Genomic DNA, 19,029 nt, shown 5'->3' with positions numbered 1-19,029 from the left:
TCCCTTTGAGAAATAATGCTTTTTAGCTCATTAATTTATTTAAATACCTGTTGACTGGTCATGCTTATCGGTCTATAGGTTAATTAGCATTATTTTGTGGAATTAAATTGGCCCGTGTACAGCATATTCATTACACATATTTATCACACGCATACAGATAGAGCCTTTGAGTGGAAAATCTGTCTGACAGTGCAAGAGTTGCTGCTGCAGCATCTTGTGGTGCTTTCAAGACAATTGTGAACTCTGAAAAATCGAGGTCAAATAATGACTTCAGTGATCTTCAGGTCGGAGATCTAGAAAGAGGCCCGAGTTGGATGACCGTTCAAAACGAATTTTCCTAGTCGGAGCTTGTTTTTTTCCGCCAGTTGTCTTGAACGCACTGAAGTTGGAAGTCAGAGATTTCTAAGTCCCCAGTTGTTTTGAACACGGCATCAAACGGCAACGGAAGGCAGGCTTTATCAGCCGTCACACACCACTTTGCAATGAGCCGAAGGCAGTATGCATTTTTAAAACATATACTTAATTGTTTGAAACCTGAACGTTTTAGTACACATGACACATGTCTTACCTTGCTTCAAGGTAGCCCATTAGATCTCCTCCCTTTCTAAATTTCTAACAGATCATTTCATCGGTCACATGAAACCGCTAGCATGTGCAGTGTCCTTTTGCATAATGGAATGAACATTCACGCGTAGCCTACTGCATTGTGCGCATTGCTGCGCTTATAATGTGAAGAAATAGTTAATCAACTAAACGTTTTGAGCTGTTGCATCAGACTCATATAGCCTAGGCCTACTCATTGTATGACTTTGGGATCCATCGTCTCACAACTGTCCCAGAGTCTGTTTGGAATAGGCCATTTCTTTCTCGACAAGCTGACCAATAAAATAGGTAGCGTAAACTTTTCTACTATAGTAGATTGACATAGGCTAGTGATTTTGCTGTTTGTTACTGGTCTTGTTGGCTGAGGAAAAGTAAATGTGGACAGTTATAACATGTTCAAAGCACACAACAGAATTCGGAAAGGATCGCACATCGTTGCATCCTCGACTTGCATGTTCTAGTAATATCAATTACCATATTCTAAATGTGATCTGCACCGTGCGTGGATGCCCTAATCAGGTTAAGCACCCAACGCATATGGATCAGGTACATTTATCAAATGTCTGGTAATTGAAAATGTTGCTGGTCAAAATGTCCAGCTCCACATTTTCCTAACGGAAACCCTGTAGTATATGCCTATAGTAAAGAGAGCTGTCCTCCATATGGCATTTTAATATTGTAGTTCTTCACAAAGATGAGAAGAACGTTGGCGTGGCCAAATGTGCAACTCGCTATTTTGGTAGACTTGAATTTTGGAACTTTATAAATGTTTTCGTATTTATAACAATTTGTTTTATCATTATTGTAGGCCTATTTATAAAATGTCATTAGCCTATTATTGTCATACGTTGGGTATGGTATGCACTTCCTGGTAATTGCTGCAATATAGCCTATAACATTTCTGTGAAGGTTTAAACCAGTTCGCAAGTGTTTTGTTTCATTCTGTTGAGCCATTTTAAGTTCCAACTGTCGCAATATAATATCCTGCTTGTATTTCCCCTATAAAGAATGACTTTATCACGGCCGGCACGCTCATTAGGCATGATTAGGCGGCCGCCTATGGCCCCTTTTTCTCAACTGGCCAACACATAAAACCTCACATAATTCTGACAAAAACAATGACAATTTCCCTCAACCAGTGGCATATGGGCTTTTTAGGTGAGCTCTGATGCCGTCCTTAGATAAGCAGTGCCTACTTTGTTAAAGGCAGGGGCACAAAATATTTAGCTTGTCTATTCTCAGCGCGCCTCTCAAGGGTGCTGTTGGAGAGACGCATCTCTGCAGCACTCCCAACATTCCATCAAAAACATAATCAAACGCGCCTCCCGAGTGGCACAGCGGTCTAAGGCACTGCATCGCAGTGTTGCGTCGTCACTACAGCCTGGGGTTCGATCCTCGATAAATAAACATTTTCCTAACAGAAATCCTAGTAGGTAGGTATGAAAGCATTGTGCTTATATGCAGCTAAGAGCTGTACCTGTCTGACTGGGCAAGTCTTTGGGTGAGCAGGCCTCGGTGGCTGGGGCCGACGGGCTGGGGCGTGGCAAAGCCCGTTTGGAGAAGCCTGTGGGCAGAAGCAGGGGCAGGGGAGCCCAGGATCTGAGAGACAGGGAGGGGGTGGTATGGTGGAGGAGGACAATTATGAGAGTATGTATGGGATATGTAGCCTGTAGACATTTAGACAATTGACATCGAGTCAGGCATTTCTTCATATTCTCTCTTTTACAGACAGATTTAGTAACCTTTTAAATTAATTTCCACTTAAATAGAATTTTCACCTACTGACATCAATGTAAGTGAGATTGACTTAAGTGGAAGTTAGGCATCAAGGGGCAATTCCTTCATTACCAGCAGGGCTCCTGATGGATTGCTATTCAGGCTGTTCGCAGCAAAGAGTAATGGCTGTAAGAAAGTACTCCTATCTAAAAAAAAAAGACAAGACCTCCCTCCATTACTAGGCCTAGTGCTCACCGGCGTGCCTCCAGAGGCAGCATCCCCTCCCAGGGAGCAGTGGACCATCTGGGCTTCCATCTCCTGCTCCTTCTCATACATCTTCAGGTTGTACTCCAGCTCTACTGCCAGCTGCTCGTCCGCTGCAAAGAACTCCTTCACCTCACTGCGGTAGTCCTGCATGGTCAGCTAGACAGCAGGGAGAAGTGTTATATCCCCTAAGGATTTGGCCTTAGGAACAGATCTAGGATCAGACTAACTTGAGAACCCAAGGTCCATACAGACATTGGGTTTCATTCGAACCATTGACAACAGCGCAGCCAATGTGCACAACAGTCCCGACACCCTGTCTAACCCTTAATAATCATTGTGTGCAATATGCTTTTGGAAACCTCAGAAACTTCATATCACCCCCAAAATAAATTTGACAAATACAGAAGATCCACTTACTGTGGGCTTCTTTAACACAGATTTCCACGAGGTGTTTTGCGTTGCACATAAGGATGCACATTTTAGTAAATTTGGCTGAGGACTAACAGACCCTTATTAACCAGTCAACAAAATTGTTCCAAACAGTAAAATGACGTGACCAACAGGAAATACTATGCATGCATACATACAAGGGTAGGATGTTTTTCATCAAGATGCAACAATAGAAATCCTATCGTCTTAAAGTCGAAAAGCTATTATTGAACACGCAACTGCAATTAGCGGAAAAACACCAGTCTAAACAGCGCACTTAATGCGAGCGGTTCCATATGTGACAGATGAAAATCCGTTAGAAACAACTAGGATGGGTTGCTAATATAACTAGAATTGTGCCTTTAGCTTCTGGACAACGAAAGAAACTTGTTATGAAAACCAATGTCTGTCTTCTCTAGTTTACAACAGCCCTGTGACCGGCCTCTGCTTCACAATGGCTTTATGGTAGGCGGGAGCAAATGGTTAGGTTCTGCACCAGAGTCCCTCTCTGAAGTTGAAGAGCTACAGATGGTACTCTCCTCGGTGGCCTGTGTTTGAATGCTTGCTAACTGCTAGCACAGGCACAGACTCCTGTGTCAGCTCCTTTCAATGTTTGCTGCAAACTTTTGGGGTAAGCGTCGCATTCAGAGGCAATAGTGGTTGGGCATGTTTTTCCTATACTGATTGTTTGAAGTAAAGTAAAATGTTCAGGTTTCAAACAATGATATTGCCTCAAATCCACATTGCAAAGTGATGGGTGACGCACTGATAGCATGCCTACTATTGACTATCGCCTATGCACTCGAATGGGAGGCGTGCTTTAACTTTGAGTTGAAAGAAGAAAATTGTAGCTCTTTAAAATCATGGACATCAAAACAGTTAACACGGAATGACTGGGCTTATAAAAGAACAGGTCGCACCAGTACCAGCTGCTCTTGCCCTGTGACCGGCGGCGATAAGCTATTCCGCTCCTCAAACTAGGCTGTGTATGCGTGATAAATAAGATACATGACGACTACCCAAAATACACGCACCAATTTAATTCCACTAAATTATACTAATTAACCTATAGACCGATAAGCATGACCAGTCATGTCTTTTCAGTAGCTTACCGATTAACATCCCTAGTTGCACATTTACCCGAACTATGACACTTCCTGAGCTAATGGAAACTCCGGCGAGAACACAAAACATTGGCTCAAAGTGGTGTTTGGATTTTTTTTTTTTTTACTCAGGAAATCTGTTTGTATTTACAAAGTTATTTTTGGATCATTATTAAGTTGAGTGTTCAAGGTTTCCAAAAATGTTTCGCAAAACAAAGAAAATGTTTCCAAATAAGAGTGTTTCAAACTTGACCAAATCACCTCAGCTAATCAAAAGGAACATTGAATGACTCCAATGTAGCGTTGGAATCAGAAGAGCCCTACTCCACTGTATTCACTATCCTGGTAGATACAAACATTGTCATGGGATACATTTTGAACTGCAAACCATGCTCAGTCCTAAGTTCTTGCTTTTAATGTATTTTCAAAATTTCTAAGTTGTTTTAATATATTTTACATTTCTAATTGCGCTATCATACATTATACTTGACAATGGATGTCATGATGGCCGTCTTCCCTCTCTGCCTTACCTGGAGGTAGCCCATGAGGTCCTTCAGGACTGGCGAGCGCTTCTGTTCCAGCATGCTCTTCAGATTAATGATGATGGGAATCATGCTCTCGATGAACACTTTCTTCTGGACCTGTGGGTGGATGGATGAACAGAGGTTTGTTAGTTAGCCGTTGGCCCCCTCTAGTGGCTTGGAACACAACATTTGTGGGTTTAAGTAGTGCTGGACAAATACATGTTTATTGTAAGTCACTTTGGATATAAATGACTGCTAAATAGTAATATTATCATTACTACTACTTGTTTTAGAATACAAAATTGTGTGTCCTATTAAGACGTGTTGCATGTAAAAGAATTAAAGAAAGCTTAAATTGCAACCAAATCCGAGTCCTGGCCCCCCATTTCATTACTACTACCATTATTCAAAGCTCAACATACCTGTGAGACCACCTTCTTCTGGGCCACCTGCATGACGGCCTTGGCCATGGCCATCTGCTCGTCCTCCTGCGGCTCGTCACCACCAGCCCCCGCCGCTCCGCTCAGTGCTGACAGCTTGATCTCCTTGAGGCTGAGGATCCCAAATGTTTCAGCCAGCACTGCCGCCCCGTCACCGTCCAGAGGCAGCTCACCGTCCACGAAGCACGCTGAAGGGGATGGGGTGGAGGCAGAGACACAGCGAAAGAGAGGGAGAGGCAAAGAGAGCATATGAGTGAGAGAGACAAAGGTGCAAACATTCGATAAGCTCTCACCAATACACATTTGAAGAGTACATGTCATTTCAATGTAGCAGTTTTCTTGGAGCGTTTACCGAGGATGTTCTGGCTGATCTTGATGGTGATGTTAAAGCGCTGGGCGTCTGTGAAGTGCACCAGCAGGAACCTATAGATCGTGAACCTCCTCTCTTTGTTCTGGGCTCCTTTCAGGGAGAACTTAGCCTTCTCACTGGGGGACAAACAGACATTTACTACAGCGTTTCCCAACCTGTCATGGACTAGGGACTGGCAAACGACATAATTTTCCATTGTAACACATGGCACACATTTCCATTTCGCACAATTGCTCGAATAGAATTGCCAGTTCAATAGTCTAGCTAGTTCACAATCACACTACAACAGCAAAGAACAAGTCCAATACTACTCATCCACTGATTAGAAAGCATTTTTACTGTGAAAATATCTTGTTGTGACCATCTCACCATCGGAGTGGCTGATCAGCAATATCTTAGAGTGCAAGTTCAGAATCACCAACTTAGAATAGTCCTTATCATCATCCTTGTAAACTCAGCAAAAAAAAGAAATGTCCCACAGATTTTCATTGTAAAGGGTTTAAACAGTTTCCCATGCCTGTTCAATGAACCATAAACAATTAATGAACACGCACCTGTGGAACGGTCGTTAAGACACTAACAGCTTACAGACGGTAGGCAATTAAGGTCACAGTTATGAAAACTTAGGACACTAAAAGAGGCCTTTCTACTGACTCTGAAAAACACAAAAAGAAAGATGCCCAGGGTCCATGCTCATCTGCGTGAAAGTGCTCCAGGCATGCTGCAAGGAGGCATGAGGACTGCAGATGTGGCCAGGGCAATAAATTGCAATGTCCGTACTGTGAGATGCCTAAGACAGCGCTACAGGAGACAGGACGGACAGCTGATCGTCCTCGCAGTGGCAGACCACGTGTAACAACACCTGCACAGGATCATTACATCCGAACATCACACCTGGAGGACAGGAAAAGGATGGCAACAACAACTGCCCGAGTTACACCAGGAACGCACAATCCCTCCATCAGTGCTCAGATTGTCCACAATAGGCTGAAAGAGGCTGGACTGAGGGCTTGTAGGCCTGTTGTAAGGCAGGTCCTCACCAGACATCACCGGCAACAACGCCGCCTATGGGCACAAAACCACCGTCACTGGACCAGACAGGACTGGCAAGAGTCGTGGTTTTGTCTCACCAGGGGAGATGGTCGGATTCGCATTTATCGCCAAAGGAATGAGCGTTACACCGAGGCCTGTTCTCTGGAGCGGGATCGATTTGGAGGTGGAGGGTCCGTCATGGTCTGGGGCGGTGTGTCACAGCATCATCGGACTGAGCTCGATGTCATTGCAGGCAATCTCAAGCATTACAGGGACGACATCCTCCTCCCTCACGCGGTACCCTTCCTGCCAGCTCATCCTTACATGACCCTCCAGCCTGACAATGCCACCAGCCATACTGCTCGTTCTGTGCGTGATTTCCTGCAAGACAGGAATGTCAGTGTTCTGCCATGGACAGCGAAGAGCACGGCTCTCAATCCCATTAACACGTCTGGGACCTGTTGGATCAGAGGGTGAGGGCTAGGGCCATTGCCCCCAGAAATATCCGGGAACTTGCAGGCGCCTTGGTGGAAGAGTTGGGTAACATCTCACTGTAAGAACTGGCAAATCTGGTGCAGTCCATGAGGAGATGCACTGCAATACTTAATGCAGCTGGTGGCCACACCAGATACTGACTTACTTTTGATTTTGACCCCCCCTTTGTTGAGGGAAACATTATTCCATTTATGTTAGTCATGTCTGTGGAACTTGTTCAGTTTATGCCTCAGTTGTTGAATCCTGTTATGTTCATAAAAATATTTTACACATGTTAAGTTTGATGAAAATAAACGCAGTTAATTGAGAGGACGTTTCTTTCTTTGCTGAGTTCAGAAAGCAATTGGTAGCCAATATAAAACTACTTTTAGCCAAAAATAGGACATAATTGTACCTGGCCGTTTGAGGGAATTTGTTGTAGGTCTTGTGTTTCTCATAGGAGTTGAAGTGGAAGATGCACTCAATGAAGTGCTGTGAGAACATCACTGGGTTCTTCTTGAGCAGGAGGTGAACCAGGCAGTACTCACACAGACTGGAATGGAAATAAATGGTGATGGGATTAATTTAATTTTCAGTTATGTTCATTTTTTGCTTTTTGTATTGAGTGCATTGGAACTGGTGACAGCATACATAATGATCACCACTTACCTAGCAATGGTAGGGTCAGAATCCACCAGCACTGCAATGAAACGGAAGAACAGCGAGCCCTTCCATTTGACAAACTCTTCCTACAAACAGCAACAGAAACGATTCATAATTCTTTACCCTCTTCCTGACAGTGACAGGTTTATTGGAAAAAAAATTTACATTGTGGCTTTAGCAAGCTGAATTCAGGAATAACAAGTATATATAATTCCAGGATTACAGCGACTGAGAAAAACATTTAGGAGGGCAGTCATTTAAGAATATTGATACATTTTAAATCAATCAAGCCATAGTAACACTTAATTTCTGTCAGTTTATTGTCCTCCGGCCACAACCGGTACAGCAGAGGGCGCCATCTATCGTTTCTGAGTCCTACCTGCAGCAGGTTAGTGAGCATGGTGAGGGTCTGCTTGCGGATGAGCGGCTCCTTATCGCGGAGACATGCCGACACGTTGGGAACGTAGCGGTCAACCATGTTGGTGTAGCGCACGCACAGGTCACACATGACCACGACCACGTTGCTGCGCACCGACAACTCGCTGCACAGTTCCAGTTCGCGGGCGAACGCCGGCAGGTACTTGCGGGTCAGCTCCTCGTGCTGCAGGCACAGCTTACCTGTAGGGAGACGGGAGGGGTGGAGAGTTATCGATCCAGTTATTTTTGGAGCAGAGTGCTTATGGTATGCTACTCTTCCTGGGGTCCAGCAAAATTAAGGCAGTTATACAATTCTAAAAACATTGTGTGTGTGCACTCAGGCCCCTACCATATATCTATAGCATAATGGTGTGGGGTTGTTTCTGGACAGTGTCTCAGCCAAAATTACATTCATTTCCAGGAAGGTGGTCTGAGGTGAGGTCATACCTAGAGTGATGACAGCATGAGCCCGGACGCTGCTGGGCATGGAGGAAGCCTTAAACTGAGACAGAGGCTTGGAGCCAGCCAGCTCCTCTGACCCCTCTGTTACAACACGAAACATGTATAGTAGAAAGAAACATTCGACATAGCTGTGAATGGACCAGAAGAACAATGCATATGTGACCAAAGATACTGAACAGCTGATTTTACAAAAGGTTTTTCCCCCTGCAGCCACTTAAGGGCTCCATAACATTCTAATATTCTCTGAATAATGTATTAAAATACCTGACTGTTGTTCCACACTGGAGGTGAGGACAGACTGGACCAGGAGCACAATGCGTTTGCCCACTTTGGAGGGACAATGCAGCGACGCCACGCCTAGTGTGTACAGGTGCTTCACCTGACCGGGGGGGAAAAATTAGTAGGTAGATGGATGGGCAAGATGACCTCAATGAAGCCCAATTAATACACAAAAGATCCAGTTTACACTCGCTTTGCAATAGTATTCAAAGGACCTGTCAATGAGTGATTCTGTTTAGATGTTCATTTCTCTCACCACCAAATCCTCATTCAAATTCTGTGCTCCATTTTCATTCAGGATGACGCCGGAAAGATACGCCTCACAGACCGAGACTAGTTCTCCACAGTGTTGGTTAAGGAATGTCTGCAAAGCATAATTTAACTTCTGGTTAGCTAATACAGTCCACATTAAAAGAATGGAAGTGAGTTACTGGGATTTATTCTAATATTTGAGGCTCGCACACAAAAACTACCTGTGTGTCACTGACTGCCTCTGCCTTGCCCAGTCGACACAGAGTCTCCACACTGGCACTGATCACCTCCAGAGGCATGTCAAAGCTCTTCAGCCAGGTAATAATGTCCTCTGCCATTAAAAAATATAAAAAATAAGTTAGATTCACAAACAAGAAGTAAGGATAGCTAGGGTCAGGGCTATTTCCAGACCACATGATGCGACCAGGAATAAATCTGAACCCTACTTATAGTCAAAGGCACAGAATTTCTCCCAATCAAGAAAAACTCCTACAATAGAGGGGAGGGAACCGGGGCCTAAATTTAAAAAATAAAATCTACCAGCCACTCAGATTTCTTTACCAGCCAAAATATTTACCATAATTGCATCAAAACAACAGACGACCATACATTGTAATGTTCCTAAAAAACAAGAAATGTAATAGTAAGAATTCATGTGGTATATTGCTAAATTTCATTCCATTTTAACCAAAATATCAGATGAGACAAAATATTCAGCTGCCCCTTTAAGAACAGGTTGTTACCATGGTAACAGGGCCACTCCAGTCATATGAGAGATTTGGGACCTGACTAGGGCATCTCTTCACTATCAGTTGAAGCAGCAGACTCAAACTAACATTAAAAACAACCGAGCTTGTGAACAAAACAATGTAAATAGCCAAGAAACACAAGGACAAAGTCTCAATTAGTAAACTTGAGTAAATTAGACCAACTTTTATGCTTGTGCGCAGCACCTCCAAAACTAAATCATTCAGCACTTCACTCAGTACGCACAGCTCCTCTGCTGCTTGAGGCAAGATATAGGATGCATATTTCTTTGTACGATTAGCAGATACGAAACAAAATTGCAGAAAACTGTAGTATTTTTCTCCTGTAAATTGTGCTCATACTTTACTTTTTTATATGCGAATGTAATGCTTGCACTGTAGAGCCCTGCAAATTGACTACCAGGCAATGTGGCTGGTGAAATACACATTCTTAGCTATAGCTAACTCTAGCCACATTTGGTAGGTGTTAATTTTATGCCTTAGAAGGAGCCATCTTGACAGCTCATCCTGTGTCATCCCATTCAAAGCAACTTGGACACCCACCGACAATCCTGCTCTTGGTGTCTTCGTTCAGATGCTCGCCAATGTCCCCGATCACGCACAGGATATGGCAGGATGTTGTCACTGTGACATTCTTTGACCTAGAAAATAAAACATTCAGTAAAATATTTGACAAGCACAGGAGATGGGCTGTTTGAAAATACGCAGCGTCCCTTTCTTGACATAATGACCAGTCTGTAGTGACTGGACTGGTGAAAGCCATGTTGTGAAACCTCTGCTTTCACCAAATCACATTGTCTAAGGTCAGGAAATACTTAAAGGAACGGAGGAAGAAAGGATGCATTGTCTTAGTATTAAGAGAAGGCAAGAGAGCGCGCCGGATACAGTTATTTACAAAAATAAATACTGTAAGATATTTATCAATAGCCTGAACTACACTGACCTGACCAGGTCGTCCCAGGCGTCCAAGATCTTTCCGTAGTCGAGTCGGGGGCAGGAGCTGGCCACTTTGGAGAGCAGCAGCCACGCCCCGGCCGCGTGCTCTGCCTCCGTGTGAGAGATGAGGTTGTTGATGAAGGCTGCAGTGAACTTGTTCTGCTTGGACCACACCGTGAAGGCCCTGCTGAAGTACCGGCTGTAGAGGAGGAGGAACGCAAAGGTTTAATAAATGTTTTTGTGTCCCCACTTAGATACACTATGGAAGTTAATTGTTTAGGTCAGATTTTTGTTTGAATATAATTCATACATATTTAGTATAATATTGGCTGTGGGGAGGTGTTCCTCACTTCTAGATTAGATTATTTCTGGACATTTAGCAGACCACTTTTGGCTGAAGAGCACCCCCAGACGCACTTAATTAACATGAAGTCTCCGAAAGCAGCGTGAATGTGCACCTGTTACAGGATTTTTGTGTTTAATGACTAAAATATGTATACATTTGACTTAGAATTATAACTCATAAATGTTGAATGTTATGTGTTCCTTGTTAGAAAGAATGGGTTTATCTTCAGACAGGCTAGAATGATGTCTCTACCCAGGGAGGGGAAAGACCTTGAGTTGGTTGTAGATAGTTGAACAGGTGGCAGACAGTAATGAGAACTCGAACTGTATTGCCATTGTATCCGAGAGGAGGTTGGACATTAAAACCTATGACATCATTTTTATTATATAACCTGATGTAAAATGTATTATGATCAGTACTCTCGAGAATAAACGCTATTGATTGATTGATTTTAAGACTGGTATCTGTCCATTTTATGCAGATAATTATCTTACAAATTCTTATTTATGGGCAGAGTGTTTTAATTGAATTGGTTAATAAACAGGAATCAAAATTCCTTTAACAGCACCTACCCAAGGTCTTGGCAGTGGTCACACAGCAGGCCCAGCAGGTCCCAGGTCAGTGTCTGCTGGGCGTCCCTGTAGCTGTAGGAGCCGTGGCTCTTCACCTGGCTGAGGATGGTCTGCTCTAGGCACTCCAGGGCTTTCTCCTGGACAGAGCTCTCTGCGTCCACCACGGCCGGCACCACGCCCCGCAGCCATGCCTTCTGTACCAGGCTGTTCTCTGGGTGGGCCTGAATGGAGGGGTAGCCCCAGGCACAGAGATATGAGAAAAATATGGAGAAAAGAGGAGAGTGCTTGTGAATGACTGAAGTTGACTATACAGGCCAGAGATCTACAAGGCTCCTAAACCTTATGAGCCAGTTTCCTGGACCATGGAAACTCCATAGGTGAATAGGATGGAAGTGTTGATCTGCTCATGTACAATATGGCAGAAGCTCAACTAGACTAGGGCAGTGTTTCCCAACTCCAGTCCTCGAGTACCCCCAACAGTACCCTGGACTAGAGGGTAGTAGAAGGAGAGGCAGTGAGCAGTGCCACCCAGACAGACAGAGCTAGCTACTCACAGCAAGGAGGTCCATGAGGCACTGCAGGGCCTTCTTCTTGACAGACAGGGCGGGGTCCCGGGTGCGTTCTGACAGCACAGCCAAGTTCTCCTCACTGAGCATGATCACGTTGTGCTTCAGCAGGCCCATCATCGCCTGGACACAATGAGGGTTAGTGAGATTTTAAAGAGCGGGTTGGTCGTATTTGCACACCTTATATTGCCCCAGCAGGTAGAATGAGTAGCAAGCAAGAAATGTGCATTCCACAATCGGTGTTTTAACCCTTTGAGGGGGGGGGGGGGGGGGTTCTACTAAGCTAACATATGGAATTATTTGAAGATGGTCATACTAAGAATCAATTAGATACTTTATTTTGAATGCTAGGACCCCTTTAGGTATTTATTATTTGATTAAACATTGAATTTGGTCTTACTGCCATTAGCCCATAGAAACACATTGAATAACAGAGTCACACATGGAAAAACTGTCCCCCCAAAAATTTAAAGGAAGTTTGTTTTGAAGTGCCTGTCCTATATCTGAGATAAGAAAGATCAGGAAATGTATTTATTTTTGACATATTTAACCACTTTTTTTTTTAGGTACTAAACTACTTCCATATACAGTACTGTGCAAACGTTTTAGGCAGGTGTGAAAAAATGCTGTAAAGTAAGAATGCTTTCAAAAATAGACATGTTAATAGATTATATTTATCAATTAACTAAATGCAAAGTGAGTGAACAGAATAAAAATCTAATTCAAATCCATATTTGGTTTGACCACCCTTTGCCTTCAAAACAGCATAAATTATTGTAGGTACACTTGCACAAAGTCAGGGATTTTGTAGGCATATAGTCAGGTGTAAGATTAAACAATTACACCAAACAGGTAAAAATTCAAATTCAATATGTAGGTTGAAACAATCATGAACTGAAACAGCTGTGTAGGAGGAATAAAACTGGGTGAGGAACAGCCAAACTCAGCTAACAAGGTGAGGTTGCTGAAGGTGAGGTTGCTGAAGTCAAAAGTCATACACCATGGCAAAACTGAGCACCGCAACAAGACACAAGGAAGTTATACTGCATCAGCAAGGTCTCTTCCAGATGTGCTGTCCAAACTCTTTTGAAGCAGCACAAAGAAACGGGCAACATTGAGGACTGTAGATGCAGTGGTCGGCCAAGGAGCTTACTGCAGCAGAATTTGCAGAAAACAGTGGGACCCTGGTACACCCATCTACTGTCCGGAGAAGTCTGGTCAGATGTGGCCTTCATGGAAGACTTGCGGCCAAAAAGCCATACCTCCAACGTGGAAACAAGGCCAAGCGACTCAACTATGCACAAAAACACAGGAACTGGGGTGCAGAAAAAGGGCAGCAGGTGCTCTGGACTGATAAGCCAAAATGTGAAATATTTGGCTGTAGCAGAGGAAGTTTCTTCACCGAAGGGCTGGAGAGTGGTACACGAATAAGTGTCTGCAGGCAACAGTGAAGCATGTTGGAGGTTCCATGCAAGTTTGGGGCTGCATTTCTGCAAATGGAGTTGGGGATTTTGTCAGAATTAATGGTCTCCTCAATGCTGAGAAATACAGGTAGATACTTACACAATACCATCAGGGAGGCATCTGATTTGCCCAAAATGTATTCTGCAGCATGACAACGACCCCAAACATACAGCTAAAGTCATTAAGAACTATCTTTAGCGTAAAGAAGAACAAGGAGTCCTGGAAGTGATGGTATGGCCACCACAGAGCCCTGATCTCAACATCATCGCGTCTGTCTGGGTTTGCATGAAGAGAGAGAAGCACCTGAGGCTGCCTAAACCCAAAGAAGAACTGTAGTTAGGTTCTCCAAGATGTTTAGGCCAACCTACATGCCGAGTTCCTTCAAAAAATGTGTGTAAGTGTACCTATAAGAATTTATGCTGTTTTGAAGGCAAAGGGTGGTCACACCAAATATTGATTTGATGTAGATTTTTCTTCCGCTCACTCACTTTGCATTTTGTTAATTGATAAATATAACAATTCTTACTTTACAGCATTTTTTCACACCTGCCTAAAACTTTTGCACAGTACTGTATACTTCCTTTCATAAAAAAAAAAAAATGGTACCAGGGTACCTTCAGACGAGTCTTGTGAGCGTCCTAGATAGAGTGTGTTCGTGAGAGTCTCACCTTTCCATAAAAGGGTCATAAAAAGTGGACAGGCCAAACTGGCAGATTTTTATATTATGCTAATTGACTCAAGAAGGTTAATGGCATACAACCATGCAAGAGAAGCCTACAGCTCTTTAAGTCATGTCAACTACTGTACAGTACACACATTAAACAAAGACAGAAGTACGTACCTGCAGTGCACACTTCCTCACGTTGGTCTTTGGGTCACTCACACGGCGCTTCAGTAAAGCCATTGTGTCTTTTGCTAAAGAAAACACGAGCATCACATTACCATCAAATACTGAAATCATGTCCCACCAAACAATGTTTTAAATAAACACCTAAAAAGCCTGTAATATTTTTTGGACTTACACTCAAAACTTGCATGGTCATTGTTTGTGATCTCAATAGTCTTGAAAGGTAAAGTCTTGAACGTTTTTTGGGTCGTCTGTGAATTTAAAGTGCCTAAAAAAAGGAGCAGGTCACATTGAGTAAACAAACAAAAATATCCAACTATATTACTGGATTTAAAGCTGTTCTAGAGCTTACCATCAGAACCGTTACCCTCCAAGACAGTCTGCGCAGATGCTAAAATTGATAGAAATGACAAATTAGTTTAGTATGCAACTAGTATTTGGTGCTTTGTGCATGTGTACATACATGCATATGTTAATGTTTGTGTGTGTGAGACTCACTGGTGGAGAAGAGCTCTTTGATGCTGCGTGTGGCGTTCATGGAGGGCAGCTCCAGGCACTGGGCCAGGCAGGTGAGGGCGTGGCCTCGGACTGTGGGCGAAGCGTCTGAGCGACGGCCAAACACCATGTTGTGGACCAGGAACCTGTGGGACAGGAAGGAGACTAGTTCTGCGTCCAAATTTTCATTTGCTTCCCTCTCTGGCTGTTCCAGCAGAGCCATGGACACGTCCAGTGCAAACATCCGGTACGCCACCTAGGGGAAGACAGCAGAAAGTTCAGATTCAGTTCAAAGCCAACAGCTCAAATCCCAACTAATTCATACTTGACAGCGCTCACCTTTGATTGTCTGGAGTAATCAAATAGCCACTTTATGAATGACGCGTAGTCTCCACAGGGCATTTTGGCCAGCAGCTTGGCCACGGCCTGGGCTCCATGCGTACGGTAGTCTGTCTTGTCCACCATCTGAAAAATTCATGCCAGGACAAAGCTATTATCTAATGTGATCCAATGTCTTTATTTGTATTTTCTGTTCTAACATTTATCCCCCTTTTCGGGATTACGATCTTGTCTCATCGCTGCAACTCCCCAATGGTCTCGGGAGAGGCGAAGGTCGAGTCATGCGTCCTGTGAAACATGAACCACCAATCCGCACTTCTTAACACCTGCTCGCTTAACCCGGAAGCCAGTTGCACCAATGTGTCGGATGAAACACTGTTCAACTGACGACCGAAGTCAACCTGCAGGCGCCCAGCCCGCCACAAGGAGTCGCTAGAGAGCGATGAGCCAAGTGAAGCCACCCCGGACAAACCCTCCCCAACCCGGATGACGCTGGGGCAATTGTGCGACGCCCTATGGGACTCCTGGTCACGGCCGGTTGTGACACAGCCTGGGATCGAACCGCAGGCTGTAGTGACGACGCAAAACTGCGATGCAGTGCCTTAGACCACTGCGCCACTCGGGAGGCCCCAACGTCTTTTATAGGAGTAAATTCTCTTTTAGACAGATGTTGGATTAGTTCCGAATTGACAAAAAATGTATGGATTGCATTTTAAAGTAAATGTAGTTTTACCCGGAAGGATATGTGCTGCAGGAGGATCCGTAGAAAGGGCAGTGCTGGCTCTTTCAGTTCATCAACAACATGACTATGATGAGACACACAGGGCGAGATCCATTACAGCAACTAGTGATATGCATTTCAAACTGCAACAAAAAAATTCAAGGGTTCTTACGAGTCCATACAGGAGTGCATGTTAGTTTTTTAAATATACTTTTTGAGGGAGCTTTTTAAAGATTCTACATACAAAAAGGTAGCAGGGTACGGGGATCACCCCCCCCCAAAACAAAATATATAAATATTCTATACATTTTTTTTGGGGGGGGGGGGGGGGGGGTTCAGACCGGCTTTCAACTAGTTCTTGAAAGTTGTAAAATTAGAATGCACAAGCCGCAATTGGGAGTGCATCATAAGTTTTCCTTGGCATGTCAGTCATTGCATACCTTAGAGAGCCATGTCTAGATCAACTAGCCCATGTCAGCTGAAGTTTTTTTAGCCCATAGATTGTTGTAATGTGACTCAAATATCACATGAATACACATGTATATAATTCCAAGAATTTGAGAATTAAAACTGCTAGATTTTCTCTGCGCCTCATGGGGCGGCAGGTAGCCTAGTGGTCAGAGCGTTGGGTCAGTAACCAAAAGGTTGCTGGATCGAATCCCTGAGCTGACATGGTAAAAATCTGCCATTCTGCCCGTGAACAAGGCAATTAACCCACTGTTCCCCAGTAGGCATCATTGTAAATAAGAATTTGTTATAAATTGACATATATATATATATATATTTAACACACACAGTTGAAGTCGGAAGTTTACATACAGTTTAAATGTATTTGGCTAAGGTGTATCACAATTCCTGACATTTAATCCTAGTAAAAATCCCTGTCTTAGGTCAGTTAGGATCACCACTTTATTTTAAGAATGTGAAATGTCAGAATAATAAGAGAGAATGATTTATTTCAGCTTTTATTTCTTTCATCACATTCCCAGTGGGTCAGAAGTTTACATGCACTCAATTAGTATTTGGTAGCATTGCCTTGAAAATGTTTAACTTGGGTCAAACGTTTCGGGTAGCCTTCCACAAGCTTCCCACAATAACTTGGGTGAAATTTGGCCCATTCCTCCTGACAGAGCTGGTGTAACTGAGTCAGGTTTGTAGGCTTCCTTGCTCGCACACGCTTTTTCAGTTTTGCCCACACATTTTCTATAGGATTGAGATCAGGGCTTTGTGATGGCAACTCCAATACCTTGACTTCGTCGTCCTTAAACCATTTTGCCACAACTTTGGGAGAATGCTTGGGGTCATTGTCCATTTGGAAGACCCATTAGCTAACAAGCTTTAACTCCCTGACTGATGTCTTGAGATGTTGCTTCAATATATCCACATAATTTTCCATCTTCCTGCAGCAAAGCACACCCACAACATGATATTGCCACCCCCGTGCTCCACGGTTGGGATGGTGTTTTTCAGCTTGCTAGCCCTTTTTCCTCCAAACATAACAATGGTCATTGTGACCAAACAGTTCTATTTTTGTTTCATCAGACCAGAGGACATTTCTCCAAAAAGTAAGATCTTTGTCCCCATGTGCAGTTGCAAACCGTAGTCTGGCTTTTATATGGCAGTTTTGGAGCAGTGACTTCTTCCTTGCTGAGCGGCCTTTCAGGATATGTCGATATAGGACTTGTTTTACTGTGGATATAGATACTTTTGTACCCGTTTCCTCCAGCATCTTCACAAGGTCCTTTGCTGTTGTTCTGAGATTGATTTGCACTTTTCGCACCAAAGTACATTCATCTCTAGGAGACAGAACACGTCTCCTTCCTGAGCGGTAGGACGGCTGTGTGGTCCCATGGTGTTTATAAATGCACAGATGAACGTGGTACCATCAGGCGTTTGGAAATTGCTCCCAAGGATGAACCAGACTTGTGGTCTACATTTTTTCCCCCCTGAGGTCTTGACTGATTTCTTTTGATTTTCCCACGATGCCAAGCAAAGAGGCACTGCGTTTGAAGGTAGGCCTTAAAATACATCCACAGGTACACCTCCAATTGACTCAAATTATGTCAATTAGCCTATCAAAAGCTTCTAAAGACATGACATAATTTTCTGGAATTTTCCAAGCTGTTTAAGGCACAGTGAACTTAGTGTATGTAAACTTCTGACCTACTGGAATTGTGATAGTGAGTTATAAGTGAAATAATCTGTCTGTAAACAATTGTTGAAAAAATTACTTGTGTCATGCACAAAGTAGATGTCCTAACCAACTTGCCAAAACTATACTTTGTTAGTAATACATTTGTGGAGTGGTTGAAAAACAAGTTTAAATTCCTCCAACCAAAGTGTATTCAAACTTCTGATTTCAACTGTATGTATATATACACACACACATACATATATGTGTGTATATACAGTGGGGCAAAAAAATATTTAGTCAGCCACCAATTGTGCAAGTTCTCCCACTTAAAAAGATGAGAAAGGCCTGTAATTTTCATCATAGGTACACTTCAACTATGACAGACAAAATGCATTTGGAGAGCATTTGGATGATCCAGAAGAAATTGGGAGAATGTCATATGGTCAGATGAAACCAAAATAGAACTTTTTGGTAAAAACTCAACTCGTCGTGTTTGGAGGACAAAGAATGCTGTGTTGCATCCAAAGAACACCATACCTACTGTGAAGCATGGGGGTGGAAACATCATGCTTTGGGGCTGTTTTTCTGCAAAGGGACCAGGACGACTGATCCGTGTAAAGGAAAGAATGAATGGGGCCATGTATCGTGAGATTTTGAGTGACAACCTCCTTCCATCAGCAAGGGCATTGAAGATGAAACGTGGCTGGGTCTTTCAGCATGACAATGATCCCAAACACACCGCCCGGGCAACGAAGGAGTGGCTTCGTAAGAAGCATTTCAAGGTCCTGGAGTGGCCTAGCCAGTCTCCAGA

The 19,029-nt window shown here is 43.5% G+C and overlaps 1 protein-coding gene across 1 annotated transcript in view; it reads right to left on the bottom strand.

Moving 5' to 3' along the window:
• Positions 1 to 19,029, bottom strand: part of ncapd3 (non-SMC condensin II complex, subunit D3) — a 34,985-nt gene that overhangs the window by 5,161 nt on the left and 10,795 nt on the right. Inside the window, exons 9-30 of the mRNA XM_039005313.1 lie at positions 16,097 to 16,169; positions 15,364 to 15,489; positions 15,028 to 15,280; positions 14,882 to 14,920; positions 14,705 to 14,797; positions 14,524 to 14,597; positions 12,207 to 12,341; positions 11,653 to 11,873; positions 10,742 to 10,933; positions 10,342 to 10,439; positions 9,253 to 9,362; positions 9,036 to 9,143; positions 8,765 to 8,879; positions 8,486 to 8,581; positions 8,001 to 8,239; positions 7,628 to 7,707; positions 7,374 to 7,511; positions 5,435 to 5,568; positions 5,065 to 5,270; positions 4,649 to 4,759; positions 2,575 to 2,742; positions 2,081 to 2,202 (exon numbers count right to left, since the gene is read on the bottom strand). Of these exons, the coding sequence (XP_038861241.1) occupies positions 2,081 to 2,202; positions 2,575 to 2,742; positions 4,649 to 4,759; positions 5,065 to 5,270; positions 5,435 to 5,568; positions 7,374 to 7,511; positions 7,628 to 7,707; positions 8,001 to 8,239; positions 8,486 to 8,581; positions 8,765 to 8,879; positions 9,036 to 9,143; positions 9,253 to 9,362; positions 10,342 to 10,439; positions 10,742 to 10,933; positions 11,653 to 11,873; positions 12,207 to 12,341; positions 14,524 to 14,597; positions 14,705 to 14,797; positions 14,882 to 14,920; positions 15,028 to 15,280; positions 15,364 to 15,489; positions 16,097 to 16,169 (2,931 nt within the window). The remainder of the gene's footprint in view (positions 1 to 2,080; positions 2,203 to 2,574; positions 2,743 to 4,648; positions 4,760 to 5,064; positions 5,271 to 5,434; positions 5,569 to 7,373; positions 7,512 to 7,627; positions 7,708 to 8,000; positions 8,240 to 8,485; positions 8,582 to 8,764; positions 8,880 to 9,035; positions 9,144 to 9,252; positions 9,363 to 10,341; positions 10,440 to 10,741; positions 10,934 to 11,652; positions 11,874 to 12,206; positions 12,342 to 14,523; positions 14,598 to 14,704; positions 14,798 to 14,881; positions 14,921 to 15,027; positions 15,281 to 15,363; positions 15,490 to 16,096; positions 16,170 to 19,029) is intronic.

This window comes from Salvelinus namaycush, chromosome 12 (assembly GCF_016432855.1).
Source record: "Salvelinus namaycush isolate Seneca chromosome 12, SaNama_1.0, whole genome shotgun sequence".
NCBI lineage: Eukaryota > Metazoa > Chordata > Actinopteri > Salmoniformes > Salmonidae > Salvelinus > Salvelinus namaycush.
Note: the sequence above shows the minus strand (reverse complement) of the source record. Positions and strands in the feature narration are given on the sequence as shown.